Here is a 17562-nt window from a genome sequence, read left to right on the forward strand (position 1 = left end):
TTCACATAAAGTTGATGTTTTCTGTTTGGCTATTGCTGCACTAGTCCAGCATCAAGTTTAAAAAAATGGAACTCTGGTTACCAATTCTTTCTCTATAACATTGTTAAATTTCAGAGAATATAATAAGAAAAAGGGACAAAGTTCAGCCCATAATACTATAATAATCTAACTGGTTTATTTTGCTCCCATCTTCATCTAGTTTTTAATTTTACTCTAAGAAAATGCTCTAGAGTAATGGCTCTGTATGGAATGACAAGTGCACACTTCACAGAAATGATCCCATCTCATAGAAAGCAGGCCTGTGTATCACTGGCGAATGGCTAATCCTGACTTGGAGGAAATCTCCACCAGTTAAAGCTGATTCTTATCCACATGATAAGAATGGATCCTAAGTAATCCTAAGTAACAGCCAGAAAACCAAAATGATTTCTTCTTGCATCTTGGGAATCTAAAAGAAATACCAGACTAGATTTCTATTTTGTATACTGCTGTCAAGAAATATCAAGCTATTCGCTTTCCCATGTGGAAAAAGTTGTTGAGTTGATAGGCAAAACTTCAGAAACAATTAAGTAAAGTGATTGGGTAAATGCCACTGGGAAGATCAGTCTTGCACAAATGAATGTAAATGAATTCACTGTCCTTTTCTTTTAGCAGAGTTTTCATATAAAGGACTTCAGGGGCATTTCTTTCATGACACCCAAGAATGGTTGTGGCCTCTTTAAAAATGTATTGCCAAGCACAACAACAGACACCATAAGAGGGGTGATCTGTAACATTAATTCAAAAAGTCTCGTGTGCATCTTCAGATGTCTCAAATGTGCTGAACACAGGCCAAACACATTTCAGAACATTTTTGCTATAATCTGAAGCACTGAAGTAATTTTCCTCTCAAAGTAAACCTTTAGCAGACCTCTTTTCACAAAGAGGTAACTTGGTTCTTTGTCTAAATACTTGACACTATCTGTGATGACAGATAATATTTTGCTACAAACACTTTCAGCAGTCAGTTAGGTTGCTTGGAGGAAAAAATCTTCAATAAGCTTTTTGTACCTAGAAAACAATCAGCGTAATTGGAAGAAAACACGTCCAGGAATCATTAATATTAGGTTCTATGCTAAATTATAAGAATGTCAATTTCAATAACTTGTGAGCTTTGGGGGAGCCAGAGGTGAAACTCTTCTAGCTCAGGTGAGTGGAAAAACAGTGAAATAGTCCTCCGTTCTCTTTTTAAAAAAAGCACAAGGAATAATTGGAAGCTCAGGAGAAAGGGACTTCCAGGGGAGGAATGGCGAGCGAACACGTCTCCAAATGAGTGGAGACAATGACACAGCTGCAACCAAAGGACTGGTGAGTAGACTGGCCACATGGAACCTCTTCAGATAAGGAAAGGATGGGAAATCACGCACTTGTGCTCCAGATGGCTGCTCCTCACGAGGAGACTACAGGATAGTGCTGGGAGATGAAAGGAAGCTGAAGGGAAGCCATCACTCTCCCAACTGTGGCGGAGCCTTTTAAAGAACACCGGGTTTGCTAACCTCACTTTCTAATCACTTTCAGAAATTACTTATTTAACTATCTTAAGTATAATAGAAATCTTCAAAATCACAAGTTTGAAAAGCCAACAGTTGTTTTTATCTTCGTTCTAGAACAAAAGAAAAATTAACTATAAGATTAAGAATTTGAAGCAAACAGTAAAAGCTAAATAAGATTTTAATTCAAGAAAGTTATAAACATATTAAGGGACCAGATGAATTTGGAATATTAGGATTTTTGCTATAAGGTTTTGGAAGTAATTATATAAATAAACATCTCCTTCATGGGAACTAAATTGTATAGTCAACCTTAAGTCATACAAAAATTCAAGGCTTTGTGATTTCAGAAATTGATTACTAGAGGGGATTAAAGATCCCAGGCATAAAGGGAGAAAAAAAGAAAAAAAGAGAGATGGGCTTGCTTTTTGTCTTTGGTCAGCATTGGGACAAAATGACACAAAATGGCATGACAGTTGAAATACTTCAGGAGATAATGAAGAATGGGGACAGAAACTAGCAACTACAATGTCACCAATGTTCTCTGCTTCTATGGGTAGATTACGCCCAAAAGATATTTAAAAAGAAATGACAGATGTGAGAGAATACCTTGGAAGATCTACGGATAAAGAGCTGAAACAAGTCTTATGCAGAAAAATTAGAATATAAAGAAATTGTTGAAATACTGGAAAATGAAAACAATTGTGGATTACAAAACAGAGATGACAGTTAAAGTGGAAATACAAATGATAAGCCAAGAGAATGACCTGGATAATGACTCCTTACTGGATCTACAAAAGGGATTTGTTAAAGCTTTGAAAAGCCTTTGAGATGGGAAAAAGAAAATCTGAAGAGAGATCAAAACCTACAACTTCTGAATGAATTAAAGATTAAGATTCCTAGAAGCAAAAGGAAGGAGTACAAAGCTGGCTTGTTTGACCAAGGTTAAAATAAGACATGTTTCTATAAAATTCTGGGAACCCTTTATGGACTTTTGCTGACACCAGGCTGAAATGTTAATGATTTATGGATTTGTGTGTGGATAACAGATGGGTTATGGGTAGAAGAGATACTTGCATGTAACCTTATAGGGGGTGAAGAATTCTATGTTTGTACTTGTGATGAAGATCGGAAGTTGCTTCTTTAAATTTTTTTTTCTTCTTTTTCTTATTCTGTTTTTTTCTTTTCTTTTTTCTTGCACTTTCTGTTCTCTCTTTACTTTTTTTTCCTTTTTGAGTTTAGTTTGTATTGTCTTAAGCAGAGTAGTATGGAAGGAATTTTTAAGCTAGTTGTCGTGACTGCATGTATGTGCATTTTGATGCTTTAACTTTGTATATATAAATTCAATTTAACTCTATGTATGTGTTTCACATATAAAAGCCTATATATCCCACACACCAGAAGGAAAACAACTGGCTATTTTCCTGGGAGAGAAAAATGGGAGGGGCACAACAGAAGGGAGGAAGTGGTAGCCTGAAGCCCGGAGTGAATGCCTTTGACCCTTTGTTGCCCAAGTCCAGACAGGACTGCCTTAAACTGCCTTAGAATCAAGCCAACATGAGTACCCAAAAGGAGCAACTTAAATGGTAAATGGATGTGCCATTTAGTCTTAAGTAAAGAAAAATTATTGATAGACCATTTATGGATCCAACCCATGATGTTTTTAGTTGACTTCTATAACAATTCAAAGGCTGGGTCACTTGATGCTTACACAATCTTAACCAGGAGTCTTTTTTTTTTTTGAACTGCAGTAGATTCCACATGAGCTATTTAGTGCCATAGTTACTGAGTGCTATTTTTAGAGATTTTTAACACATCTACTAAGCTACACACAGTCCATTAACCAAATATTATGGCACATCAGATCATTAACAACCCTAGTTTATTTGAAATTCCAGATGGGCAACAAAAAGAAAAATCTCTGGTGAGATGCCACACAAGACTGATAGTTTAAATTAGCTTAGTGAATCCCACATCGTGCAAGACTGTATTAGCTGATCAGATGATATTATATTCTATTTAAACAGCTTTCATTCCTTTGTTATATTATTTTCACTTTAATTTTTTTAAAAAAATTATTATGTGCGTAATAGCTATAATTTTATATTTTTAAGGAGAGATTTTTTGCAGCTAATCTTTCCATTCCAACTGTGAGTCATATGCATGCAGAAAGAATACATATATCTCAGCAAGCTGGAAAACTGTGCATCCTGATCCTGAATCAGAAGCTGTGCTAATCCAAATTGGGCTGTTTCATTAGCAGCGTAATATTTTGATAGAGAAAGCAAAGACAAGAGACTTAGTCATCTCTGCCCATCAAAGAGCCGATTGTGCTGATTATCTCAGAGGCATCCATAAAGAGCCACAGACTGGGTTTAAGGAAGCTGATGACACCCCATTTTTCATGCTTGGATACGACTTGGTGAAACAACTCTTCTTCCTCCTGCTACTGGACTTCCCCAATTTGCCACTGGAAAAGGACTAGGGTTCTCCTCACTGTCCAGATGTGGCCAACGGTGACCAATTGTGTGCCCCCAAGTCACCAATTCACTGTGTCACACCCTGAACCGCTCTTACTGGGATGAATCTTTGACTCCTGTCACTTGAGAGATGTCAGCATTTTTCCTTTTTCACAGGAGCTTGGAGACTTTAAAACTAAAATCACCAAGTGCTGCAATGTAACTGGAAGGTTTCTGGAGGGGAGGCCCAAAATGGGGTCTGGGAGCTTTCTGAAACCAATGGGCTACCCATCTTGGTCACTACTGTATTTAATTTTAACTAATTATTGTGTTCTTTGTCTTTGCCTCTTCAATGCAGGACTAGGGTGTGCTTCCTTCCCTCAGCCTGCCCTATCTGGGTGCAGAGCAGCACTTCCCACCCTAAAGATATAGAAAGGAGCTGCACTGGTGGTGATGTCAGGGAAGTAGGCCCTGATCCTCATGGCCATCTCCCATGAGGTTGCTGGTGACCCCAAGATTGGTGCAAGGTGACATCCCGTGAATTGGCTCTGGTAGGAGCAGGACAGCCCCACCTGGGGTATTGCATCATCACAGGGTTTTCAGGGTCTCTTATACCAAGCCAACATCTCCCTGTGCTAGGGCTGTCCCCCACATGCCCAGCTCCAATGTCACTAGCAGCCCCAACAGTCCTTAAACAGACATGCAGAAAAGTAGCTGTTTCACAGCAAAGTTCTACTTAAGAGCTTTCCATTTAATAACACACTATGGTACTTTTCATTTTTGGCTCCCTGGAGACTTTTGTATCAGTGTACGAAAAGATTTCAGTGTTGTGGACCTTGGGCTAATTTCCACCAATTTTTGATCACTGTGAGACAGTGATGAATGACCTTGCACAAGGGAGCTGTGATGTGTGTGATACTTTTAATAAAGGGATAAGTGAAATCAAAATAGGACATATGAACTCAATATTTTATAAAACTTCTTTAATTCACTCTTATTTTACACGAGTATTTATAAGCACCTTATCATTTACTCTTGATAAAAAAAATCAACAGGACACAGTACATGTTTTTCATTATGAAAATATGTCCAGGCTTATGAATGTGCATATGAAGAGCAAAGTAAAAAACATACCAAAGCTATCACCTAACTCTTGAATTGATTCAATCCATTTTGGCTTTGTCAGAACACAAAGCTACCAGTGCCACAAATCTAGACGACCACTGGGGGAAAAGCTGGAGCTGCTCTGGAACCTTTGACAAAAGCCGATTCCTTGGCTCAACTGGGAAGCCACAACCGAGGATGAGAAGATTCCTCCAGCAATGCAGAAGGGAAAATTGCATGCTGTGGTTGTCTAGAACATGTGCCTCAACTGTAAACATTAAAATAAATGTTATTAATTTGTATTTTTATTTATTTTTGTACTTGCTCTGTGTGTCAAGCATTCATTATTAACCCACGTATTCCTTAAAAAATTAATGAAACTCCCAAAGTTATATATATGTGCAGTTTCTATTTGATTTCTTATTCATATAAACTGAAAAAAACAAACCCTATATAATCTGAGAAAGAAGTTTTACGTTTGGTTTCTTATTCTTGTTTACGTGAATTTCATTCATAAGCGTGTACACACACCAACCAAAAAGTGTATCAATGTCTTCTGGTTTATCCATAAAAGGTATTTTCATTCTCTCTCCTTCTACTTACACAATACATACAAAAAATAATCTACAAAAATCATTTACACTTGATTTCAGCAACGTTTCTAAGAAAAAATGGTTGTGTCCAACCATCCTACAAGGAATGTCAGTAAACAATAAATACAATGTGCTTTCTTTCCCATATAAACATATTTACACTTGAGTCTTTGGCTTATGTTTGGAGTTCTTTATAAAGAACTTTGATCAGGCTGTCATTGCACAGGAAAACAAAATAAGCCGTTTTGTAAAAATGTGTGTAGTGTGTGTGGCTGTATCTCTCTCCATATATATATTCTTGCAGCACACGAAACCTATAGATTATCAATCTGCACAGTATTTTTAAAAACTTTTAACAGTATGAAATTAAGGGCAAAAGTGAAATAAAATATTCACTAGAATAGATACATGCAACAGATGACAGGTCTAACATAGCTGAGAGACAGCTGAATATGCAAACATTGAAAAGTTCAACTTTGTATAGCAGATGTGCTCTGACTTGACTCTTATTTATTTTTGTGGTATTATATTCAGATGGTATACAGGAATAGAAGAACAGTCCATAGATATATTTACACCATTTATTAAGAAAAATACTTTTGCATTTAAAAATTAAGTCTCCCCTTCACTAAAACGTTTCTTCATAGATTCAACAGCTGATGCCAAAACACAGTTTATTAAATTTCATATTATTTGGTTCACTTGATTGTATTTATCCTTTCATATTAAGTCGATTCAAGGTACTCCAGTGCGACATCATAGCAGAAACGATATTGTTCCTAAAAGAGCAAAAACACAAGTTACATTGCATTTGTGGAGGAATGAAAGTGAAAGGAGCACTACGATTCTTTAGAATTGCTTGTTCTTAACTCATAATATTTTAATTTTTTTCCCATGATTTTTGTTAAAAATAATAATAATTGGAATTCCTTGCTATCAATGGCTTCATATCTCACTATGATGCTCATTGCTAGTTATTTGTCTACCAAAGAATTGTTCTGCTACTCTACCAGTTGAAAAGAATAATAATAAAAAATCATTCATTTATCAGCTAACAAACCTCAATATTTTAATACTATAACTGATTTTACACCCAACTGAATGAAACATAAAACTATCTCCAGCAATTCTAATGAAAGCCCATAGAGTCAAAAAAGATATGAATTTGAATAAGTCAAGATATACAGTTTATAATATGGTTGTGAAAATATGTGTTTCCTAAGAGACAGGTTTTTACCAAGGCCCACGGTCTGAAAGACACAATAATATGTTGATCTATTCAAATAAATGCTAACATTTCATCTGATTTTTTTTTTAAAGTTACCCACCCTTCCTCCCAGGTGTAAAAACTATGACCACATGATTCTTAGCAGGAAGTGGGAAAAGATTTCTAAAACCATTTACTGCAGTTTCATTCTGGTTCTCTGATTAACTCAGTGAGTGCAGGTCAGGTGAGAACGTTTGGTTGATTTTCTTGGCTGGTTCCCTCTCCCAGCTTAACAGCTTTTGGGGATGTGATCAAGCCATTTTGCCCACATAAAGCATGACCTTGAAAACACCCCACTTTGGCAGCTGCACAGGAAGAATGTAATGGAATAGCACTGCTGCTTTTTGCTTTTACTTACAATCAAAGCTGTTAGAAATCATAGCAAGCTAGAAATACTAAAATAAACAACACTGATTACAATGTATGTGTTCTGAAGTGCTTTTAAATTATAAGTGGGGAAGATAGCAAAGGCAGATCTGTGGTACTGCCCTCCTCCATTCCAGCACAACAAAACAAATCCTACCCAGTGGATAAATCTACTAGTGTGCATATTCTGCAAATGAAAGGATGCAAAATGGATTTGTAAATAATTATAGTGGTGGTAGGCAAGAAAGAAAGAAAGAAAGAAAGAAAGAAAGAAAGAAAGAAAGAAAGAAAGAAAGAAAGAAAGAAAGAAAGAAAGAAAGAAAGTTATTTTTTCTTAAAAGAGGTGTAACATCTGTGATTCCCCAGATGGTCTTAAACTTAGACCTCAACTCTTGTCGTACTTGGCCCTTGTTCATACTGGCTGAGAATGATAGGAGTTCAAGGCCACAAGGTCCCTCTCTTGCCCAAAACCTGACTCTAGTTCTTTCTCTCTGCCTTGTCATCCTCACTCCCAGAGATCCCCCCCCGCCAGCTTCCTATTCTTTACTCTTTTCCCTTTATATGATCTAATATTTGGGGAAAATAAACACATACTCAGCAAATGTGCTAATCATGCCTTTTCAGTTTGCAGGAAGTAAGTCAACATGTTTTAAAAATTCCTACATCAGAAGTGCTAGAGTAGATATGGGATTCTATGGCTTTTGTCAAGATTGTTTCCATATCTCAGAGACTGGGCTGTGTAGATCAATTTACCTCACATCTAGATGATTGTTACAGAGTTGGGTTCAAAGGATGAAAAAAATGACCTTTAATAGTCAAAGGCTACAGATTCATTGGTTTCAGAGATAGTGCTGGCAATAAGCAAATCTTGTTTTGTTCTGACGCATTTCGATAACTTCTACATTTTCAAGCGTCTGCAGCTTAAAAATGTGCAAGTCTAGATTTAATTATAAACTTCAGGACTTAATTAATTTTATATTGTTACTTATGGATATTACATGGATCTTTTTCTCCCTTTTTTGGTCATTAGCCCCTTTCTTCTCTTTTGTAATATTTACTTTAACTTAATCACCATTATATATCTAGGGGTTTGTATAACCATCATTTATCTCTATCTCTCTCTTTCGGTTTCCCTATTGAATCTAATTTTAAAAAATGGTAAGAGTCTGTGGTATAATACATTGAATCATTTAAAGTTTTAATGAACTCTGGGTGATACCTTCTATAAGATTGGAAGTTCTTTATGTATCATATTTGGCTGACAAACAATAGCAGACATAAGTAAATGGTGGGCCATCTCGACAGCAACCTACTTTAATTCCACAGAAATGCCTGGAACGTTCTTGAGGAAAATTAGAATGCCAGGCTGGTTCTTTGCTTAAACCAGCTGTAACTACATTGGAAAAAGGAAATAATTTGGTTCCTTCTCTCCAAAAGCTGATCCACTGCTTTACAAGCTACATTGTCTTCTCCAGTGACTCCTCTTAGCACAGAGATGACAGCAACCCCAAACTTTCTGAAACTATGTCTTATGAGTCAAATTGGGACAGGAAGTTAGAGAGAGAGAGGGGGGAGAGAGAGAGATGTTTCCAATGATTACTGTGAAACCATCATCTTTCAGGTTTATCAAAGACCTAGATCTTTCGGCAGTGACAAAAGACTTTGACCTTCAGCATGCATTCAGTGCATGGGAATATGTATGGAACTATAATTCAGTATTAATGCATTTTTGATGTATTCTAATTATTTTGATATATGTTGATAATTTATTGATCATAGTCCGTGTTTCTGGAGTCTTGGAAGAATGATTTTATTTAGGTGACTTTTGTAATTTTCATGCTTTTGTTTATTTGGTTGTTAGTAGAACATAACTTACCGGTGTTTCTACCATGTTAGGCTTACTGTTCCGTAAAGTTTTTACTGCATGGAAAACATCAATGACGTTTTGCCTTTTAACCATTTCCACTACTATGCCTATGGCGCAAAACATCCCGCTTCGCCCACCGCCATTCCTGGATATGAAAAGAAGAGTGGTTAACAAAAAATAGTTCCTGTATAGAGAAGCTGAACCAGATTAGGAACTGACAACTCTGCCTTTTCTTCATTATTGGTTAGCATGCTCCTGTGATATTTAAATAGGTCCTATTTGTGGTTCTTAGCATCCTTCATCAATCTCCACTCATTCTGAGCTTTAACTTTCCTGACATTAGCTCTACAAATACAGGGTACTTTTATGTGCTTTTCCTTGGTGACCTGACCATCTGTCCACCTCCATTAGCTCCATTTTTCATTTTCACATTTTCACTAAACTTTTTGTGCAGCCACACTGGCTTCTTCTGCCATCTTCCTTTCCCCCGTCTTCCCCCCCAAATTGTTTGTGACTGTGCTTTTAGTATTTCTTTTGTGGAGTCCATCTTGGGCTTCAGTTTCTCTCACCATGAATTCCTACTAATCATTGCTTTGAGGTTATTCAGATTCACCCTATTGAAGTCCAAGATAAGTCTTTGATTACATTAAGCTTCAATTTTTCTGAATATAAAGAATTTCATCTTTACATGTTATTTTTCCTCAATTGTCCCACTACTATTTTGTTTTCCCTGTTGATTAAGATCAAGTCAAGCAGAGATGATTCCTCATGCCTTGTTAAACCCACTGAAGGACTGTCAGAGACACAGATCAATTATTTTCCTGGATGGACCATGTTTGTCAGAGTTTATCTTCCAACAGATGTTGAAGTAATTAAAGTGTCCCATCACTACTCCTTCATGCCTTTTTGAAAGACATGTAATTAGCTTTTGGTTATCTCCTATTATGGTTTTGTATCATCCTTCTTTTTTTCCTTGATAACCCGTTAACTAACAATACCCTTGTTTTACTTGGGCTGAGTTTCTGTTTCTTCAGCCTAATACAGTGTATCTCTATTTAAGTCATAACTACACTGTAACATGTTGAAAATGAGTAGGGGGGAGGGAAGAGAAAGGGGGGGGAAAGGAAGTTGGTTACATATTGATGACTATGTAGATTAGGACTACATAGTCATATATTAAGACTCCCTAAAATCTAAATATTGTTGGCAATAGCAAAATCACTATCACAGAGAAGAGCCTAAATTTGGTCAATGTTCAATAGCAGTAGGAAAGATTTTGCCTAGAAGGTAGTTCTAAATGCTTGGGGTGGTGTGAGACTAGGCTGAAGCTGCCATAAGCTAAAGATGGAGCAGGCATGTAAGCAGAAGACAAAAGCCAGGAAACTTGTCTATGAGATCCCTTCGGGGAGGTAGATAAGAAGGAAGCAAGTCGTTAAGGAAACAAAGGACTTGAATCAGCCAAAAGAAGTTGGGCCTGCGCACATGGAAACCCTCACCCCAATCCCATCAACTTGTAAATCAACCAAGCAAAGACTTCTGGGGATAAAAGGGATCCCAAAGCCCGCCCACTCTGAATTGTCTGAGTCATCTTTGGATCCAGATTTGGCGGCTTCTGTCCCTCTAGCTAGTGCCTGGCAGCCTAGTTGGGAAGGACCTGGGTAACTGTGGATGAGCGTGTGTGTGTGCATGAGAAAGAGCAAATGTACCTTGCAACCAGTAAAGTTTTGCTGTTACTTTAAATTCACTGGGCCTCCGTGTATTACAAAGAACTTCTTGTGCCTCAGAGTTAGGTTGGAAGTGATTTGTGTGTATCCCTAATTATTTCCTGGCTGTTGACCAGGGCTGTGTGTTTTGTCTGCTCCAGCCGCACTTATCTGGAAAACCCAGATAGAAAGCGAGGGGGGCTGACAAGATCTACGTGCCTCAACAGGCTGTGAGTGTGTGAATGAGTGACCATAAGCTGAACCTGGGAGCAGCGTGTGTAACAGTGGCAGGTATACAATGTGGTCTGAGATATCCCTCACTTTTCCATTACATTTATTATTAATTTAGATAACCCTGTTCAAGTCTCCAATATATGTATGCTATCATCAAATGAGAAAGGCACACACTGTTCTTGTGAATGAGAAATATTCCTCTTTGACTAGGGAAATAGGAGAACACACTATCATTCTCTTAATGAGACATATCTAGAACATTCATCTTCATGAAATTCCATTCCACAGCACAGAGATAATAAACAGTCAGGATGAAAATGTTAAATTACACTTACAGACAATGAATTATGGTTCTCCCTTCCCCTTCTTCGCATTCTTCTTGCCACTTTTCTACTTGAAGAATTAAGTTTAAGAATGACCGTTTGGAGCCCGGCACATCCCTGTGAGATGCCCAACTCAGATACTGAAATTGCTGAACCATCAGATAACCTTCCTGCGGCTGGTGAAAATAAACAATCTTATGCCCATTACAGACAATATCACTACATTACATAAGAATGAATGGCTATATTAAGACTAACTAAAAGTTACATGGCAGGCCAGTTTTCAAGTTCATCAGGCAGAATAGCAGAAAGCAGGGTGACAAAAGTTCTACTCTGCACAGTTGCAAAAGTATGAAGATGGAGAAGAGTTGCTTTGCAATCTAGGTTAACTCATATCTCAGCTTGCACTAGTGCTACAGAAAAAAATATGAGCATTCATTCTTCAAAAATATTATCACATTTGTATAACCACCCATCTCATACAGTGACCCCAATATAAATGCTTGCAATTATTTAGTCAAGTTTCTAGAAACAGTCCTGACCCAAAGAAGGTTTTTTTGGGGGGAGGGGGGAGAGGATCCATCATTTGTCAGAGAAAATTATAAGAACTACAATTTTCCAGTGATACCACAGATTAACTTTAGGTGCTGCATTAGGTGCAAAACAAAATATCCGGAGTTTTTCATCTTTCCAAAAATCCTGTGAGGCAGATCAGGCTGGGAGATAGTAAGTTTTTGTAGCTGTTTAATGCAGAAATAATCTGGTCCTCAGCCTCCCTGTCTCTTTTACTGCAAACTCCTGTATCTTTGGAGGAAAGAGTGAAAAAGTGTCTGGCAATAGGTGAGGGGATTTCTAGAGAAAGGGGTAGCTGCTTTCAATTAGAGGTGGGCAGTAGTTGGATCTGATATGGACACCCTCACTCAGGAAAATACACATTTGAATTAAGGAGATTGTGCTGCTTATAATGCCTCCTGAACTCAAAATGAGCCTCCTTTGTGGCTATGGAGCAAGACCAAGAGAAGACACAGCTCCTTGAAATGGCTGCTAACAGGTCCAGCAAGGATATCCATGCTGCATCTGAAGCAACTTTGCCTGCTTCAGATCTGAATACTATATAGCAGTGTCTCTCAGCTTTGGCAACTTTAAGACAAGTGGACTTCAACTCCCACAATTCCCCAGCCAGCATGCTGTATAGTAAGGTTTTTTTTTTTAAAGATCCCTTTAATTAGCTTTTTTTTTTTTTAAATGCTTTGCTGAATATAGAGGTCTATTACAATAGCTCAGTAAATATGCCTTACCCTTGTTAAATTGCATATCCTGAAAATTCTGTTGATTACATCACACTCCATTGAGCAGGACATGCACTCAACCTGAATAGGACCATATCTCAGCATTCCTTCCTCTGGCCAATATTGTGGGCAGCCCTGCGTAATATTAAATAAATGTTATGTAAGTAGCTTTGGACATTGTACTAAATCGCCATACATTACAGTGTCTTATAACTAAGATATCAGAATCACGATAGCTTAATCGTTACGCAAATATGATAGAAGATGAAAAAAATTCACACTGTTCCATTTTTGCATGGTAAAGTAGTTTTAATTACCAAACTCTCTTATTAATTGCAACTACTGAAGGAGCTCACAGTTCCCATGTTTAATTAAATTGGCTCATATCTGGGAGGAGGGCGACAGGTACAATATATGAAACTTCATCATCTTCTTCTTAGCAATTTCTTTTACATGAAATGTTTTATTTTACTGAACAAAATAACTATTGGCCAGCAGGGGTGTGCACTGATAATATTTTGTTTGGGCCAATTTGCTAACATGAAAAACAACCCAACTTACTTTGTTTTAATCTGGAGATTTCCCAGTTGGATTTGGGAACTTGCGAAATCTCATTCTATAATTGCCTAAGATTCAAAATCATAGCTTTCTCTCTTTTGTCTGTCACCTTGCTGTATTTCAGATTGATTCACTAAGGGACTTTTGTGCAAGAAGAGCATTTACACTTTGGATCTTCTAAAATAGAAACCGGTACCTCCTAAAGCTTTTGGGGGTCAGGCGTTGTTATGAAAAAGATACATAATAGAGATGGCCCTAGCTTAGAAATCTAAAATGTTAAAAAAATAGTAGTAAAGGCTTTTGCATAAGGGAGTACTGAGAAGTGGGCATGGTGATACACCTGCCTGCCTGCCTGCCTGCCTGCCTGCCTGCCTGCCTGCCTGCCTTCATTCATTCATTCATTCATTCATTCATTCATTCATTCATTCATTCATTCATTCATTCATTCATTCATTTTAAATGGCTAATACCAATACCATTCACATGTCCCTAGACAAAAAACCTATAAAATATCAGAAAAATAGCTGCAGGGTGTAGAGTGTGATAAATTTTAAAGTGTTTTCTGCTCAACTGAGGCTAAAGCCACAGAAAATGCAGTAAACAGGTGGAATGATGGATGTGGTGGAACAAACAACAGTTGAGACAGAACAGTTGAATGTCCAGTGCTTTCTGAGACAGCATCAACTGCTATACCAAGATATCAAAATATTTACCAGAAACTCTGACTTTTCCTGTTCCCAGGAAAGAGTATGAGTAAATAGCAATAAACTGCAGAACAAAGCTGTGATGCACTATTCAGTATTGCTCTATGTAGTGCTGTGATAGGAGTCCTAGCAAAATCTTTCCATGTGAGTAAAAGTTAGCACAGTGAAACCTTGATTTAACAGATGTCCCTTTGGCAGACTTCAGATACAGTGGACCAGATTTCTGTTGTGACATCTCCCTGAAATAGCAGACTAGTTTTTGTATCTAAAGTAGTCTCGATGAAGCAGTTAATTTTACTTTATTTGTGGCAATTTATGCAAATGGGGTCATTTGCACTAATTAACCTAATTTGCACAGTGTATTTGCATTATACAAATAACACATACAGCTGCAAATTAAATAAATAATGTGTGATTTAACAGACATTCAGGAGTAATGGGTACCCTTCCCCCATTGGCCTGTGAAATCTAGATTTCACTCTACTACTCTTTCTCACCATTCCCTTCTATGTAGTGTTTTTTACTTCACAAGCTCATGGAGAAATTATCAATATCTGTGGACATGATTTCTGTGCCCTTAATGCACAGAATAATGAAACTTCAGAAAGGTTCATGTATAGATCATGGTCTAGATTCGATCACCTCCTGAATCTGTCTGAATGGATCATATTCAGTCTGGAATTCAGCTGAATTCAATGCACATTTCTACTGGCTAGTTAGTTACATTATATTTTAAAATTATGATTAGTGGATTTAGGACCTAAAAGTAAGTCCATTTATGTAAAAGACGTTACTTCTAAATTGGCTGTAAGTATCCAAGCATTCTTAGAAATGCTTTAGATTGTTAATGTGAACACATGTTCCTTCCTTATTTATCTATCTCTATCTCTAATATATAAATCTGTATCTAAATCTAAATATGAAAGGAACATGTATGTATGTGTGTGTGTGCATGTGTGTGTGTGTGTATAAGTGTATGTGTGTGTGTGTGCGCACACACGTATGGATGTCTATGCAATGTACAGTATAGAGAACATCTATACCATTTCAGACTGAATATGAGCAAAATTTTCTATTGAACATCCAGCTCTAATAGTGACAAGATCAGTCCTTTTAAGGAGGCTTCCATAAACTCTTTCAGCATCAAGATCTTACTTGCGCTAAATCAACTTCATTTAACATCACAAGAGAGGTACAGCCGTAGTCGTAGACTAATCTCCAGAAGTCTTTCACAGTGTTCGGCAGAGGATGCTGCGTGACAATGAAAGCAGCAGGTTGTCTATAGCTCTGTATTACAAAATAGATAAATACAAAGAGAGAGAGAGAGAGAGAGAGAGAGAGAGAGAGAGAGAGAGAGAGAGAGAAATGCAGTCAGCAACATCCCCATCACCAAATAAATAAATAAATGAATGGATCTTACACACTACTGCACCATTCTCCTGCTCGAACAACAGAACAACAAAACCATAACAGCAGAACAGATGACAAAATATTAACTCCTTTCATCTTTTGGAAGGTGGAACCAAGAAAACAGAAGGTTAAATCATGGCCAGAGCTGAGGAACTGCTTAGTTTTTGTTTTCACTTTCGTTTACTTCTTTGTCTTGGAGAACACTGATCCTAATGATAAATCTTAAGGCAGAGGACCTTTGGCCATGAACAGCTACCAGAAATTTTTTTAGCGGTATGCTAGCTGTCAAGGGATGGATTAATGGGTTCGTCCCTTTGAGCTAACTGATCACTGGACTATGGGGATGATTGGTGTGTATGAGAAACAGTGAACGTGAGCATGTACTCCTATTACTTCCTTCTGCATCCTATCCCTTGAGATATGCGGCAGAAGAATTGGCCCCTGGTTATAGGGGAAGGAGGTAATAGGAGTAAAAGGAGGTTAAAAAATTACTATAGCTTCTTGGAGTGAAGTACTGCCCATTACTTTGGCCTACTTACTGGCACTTTCCAACTGGTTGGTGTAAAGCAGGAGTTCCCAATTTGGGGTGCGAGATGGAATTTCTGGGTGTGTGACAATTTTATGCACTGAGTTAAAAGCTTTTTTTTTTTAAGTTCAATTTGTTCACCTGCATTAGAAATTAGACTTCTTCATCTTCAAATGTGATATTACTTTTGTAGGGGGTGCAAACATTAATCAAACATTTCTTAGGGGTGTGGGGCATAGAAAAGGTTGGGAACCACTGGTATAAAGGATTGAGTCAGTTGGCCTAATCCCTAGTATCATACTTCTTGGAAGGAAATGTGAAAAGATTATAGGATGTTCTTTCTAGGATCAATCTTTGACGCTACATTGCCCAGAGGCAAATGGTACAAAAGAATGAGACATGCCTTACTTATACTTTCTCTCTAGGCAACATTATGGGCCCAATTTTCCATGCTGCCATGCCCAGAAAAGGTGAAGTAATCTTAGCTCCCACCTTTTCTTGCTTTTGACTTTTTGAAAAGCTCAGAAGGGATCTGCAAGCAGCAAGATGAGAGATCTCTTCTTTCTGTTCTTTTGGAGTTTTCTAACCTCTCCTGAAGGGAAAGGACAGCTGTTCAGAAGGGCCTTTCAAGGCTAAGATCATTTGGGATGCCTTATTGTTGTTGTAGTTATTTTAAATTTTAGTAATAATTGTATTAATACTAATGAATTAATTATAAGGTGGAAAATAACTGTTTTGGTTTTTAGGTGTAAATTACCATGAGTCCTATGGCAGGTTGGAAGTGGTTGTTTCCTCAAACTACAGGGTCACTTAGCGGCTGCATTACAATATAAATATATCAAAGCTCTGCTAACATTTCCCTTCAGCAATTTTCATCTCCAAAAAACTATAGAAAGTTTGCAATATTCACAAAGTCAGAAAAAAAAATCCATACTTTTAGCTTCTTTATTAAAAAAAAAAAAGTTGCTGCACATCAGAGTAAGTGCAAATTAATCTTTTTTCAAGTACCAATAATTCTGTGGCACATTAGTCATCTTTTCAAGGGGTGTTACATAGTCAAGGAAAATAGTCTCTTACATCCATAAGGGCAGCATTGATGTAATTGCTACTCTCGCCATCAATAGTAATTAGGAAAGGCAGACATCTGTCAGGTGGTAGCATATCCATAAAGCGGTTTTTGTCATGATTCCTTGGCAAGCATGCGATGCTGCAGTCTTCAGCTTGTAGCCGAGGAGTCACAGAATTCAGGGTCTACAAGGCAAAAGAAACCTTTATTATGACATTGTGTGTCTAACTCAAAGAGATTTGGGCATAAGGGATATTGGCAAGGTGACAACACTGAAAGCCACAAAGAAAGCAAAAGCACATTTAGTTCTGTTTAGTCACAATGGGTGGCATGGGGGGAGAATTTGCATATACGGAATTTGAAATCATCATGTAAAATTCATGGCCTGTATTTTACACCTATCTAAAATGCAAAAATTGCTCCTGGTAGGCCAAAGGTCATCTGTGTATAAATGAACTGGCAGCCTACAGTGATTACAATCACACAGTGATATTTCCCATATCCAGACATGAAGGAACACCATGAAAGAAGGAGACAATCCATCATGAAACTGACGCAAGAGCT

At 37.5% G+C, this 17562-nt stretch overlaps 1 protein-coding gene across 8 annotated transcripts in view; it reads right to left on the minus strand.

Moving 5' to 3' along the window:
* Window positions 1-4950: 4950 nt before the first annotated feature.
* The window catches only part of PTPRK (protein tyrosine phosphatase receptor type K), a 377364-nt gene continuing 364752 nt past the window's right edge, over window positions 4951-17562 (minus strand). For all 8 annotated transcript variants that reach the window (XM_088140673.1, XM_088140663.1, XM_088140667.1 and 5 more), the window contains 6 exons: window positions 17010-17183; window positions 15152-15283; window positions 12744-12869; window positions 11458-11621; window positions 9195-9330; window positions 4951-6464 (listed from right to left, as the gene is read on the minus strand). In XM_088140673.1, the coding sequence (XP_087996799.1) occupies window positions 6411-6464; window positions 9195-9330; window positions 11458-11621; window positions 12744-12869; window positions 15152-15283; window positions 17010-17183 (786 nt within the window). In that variant the 3' untranslated portion in view covers window positions 4951-6410. The remainder of the gene's footprint in view (window positions 6465-9194; window positions 9331-11457; window positions 11622-12743; window positions 12870-15151; window positions 15284-17009; window positions 17184-17562) is intronic.

This window comes from Python bivittatus, unplaced genomic scaffold (assembly GCF_059951505.1).
Source record: "Python bivittatus isolate LINGU-HERP-01145 unplaced genomic scaffold, Pbiv_v1 ctg000020_np1212, whole genome shotgun sequence".
NCBI classification, from domain to species: Eukaryota; Metazoa; Chordata; class Lepidosauria; order Squamata; family Pythonidae; genus Python; species Python bivittatus.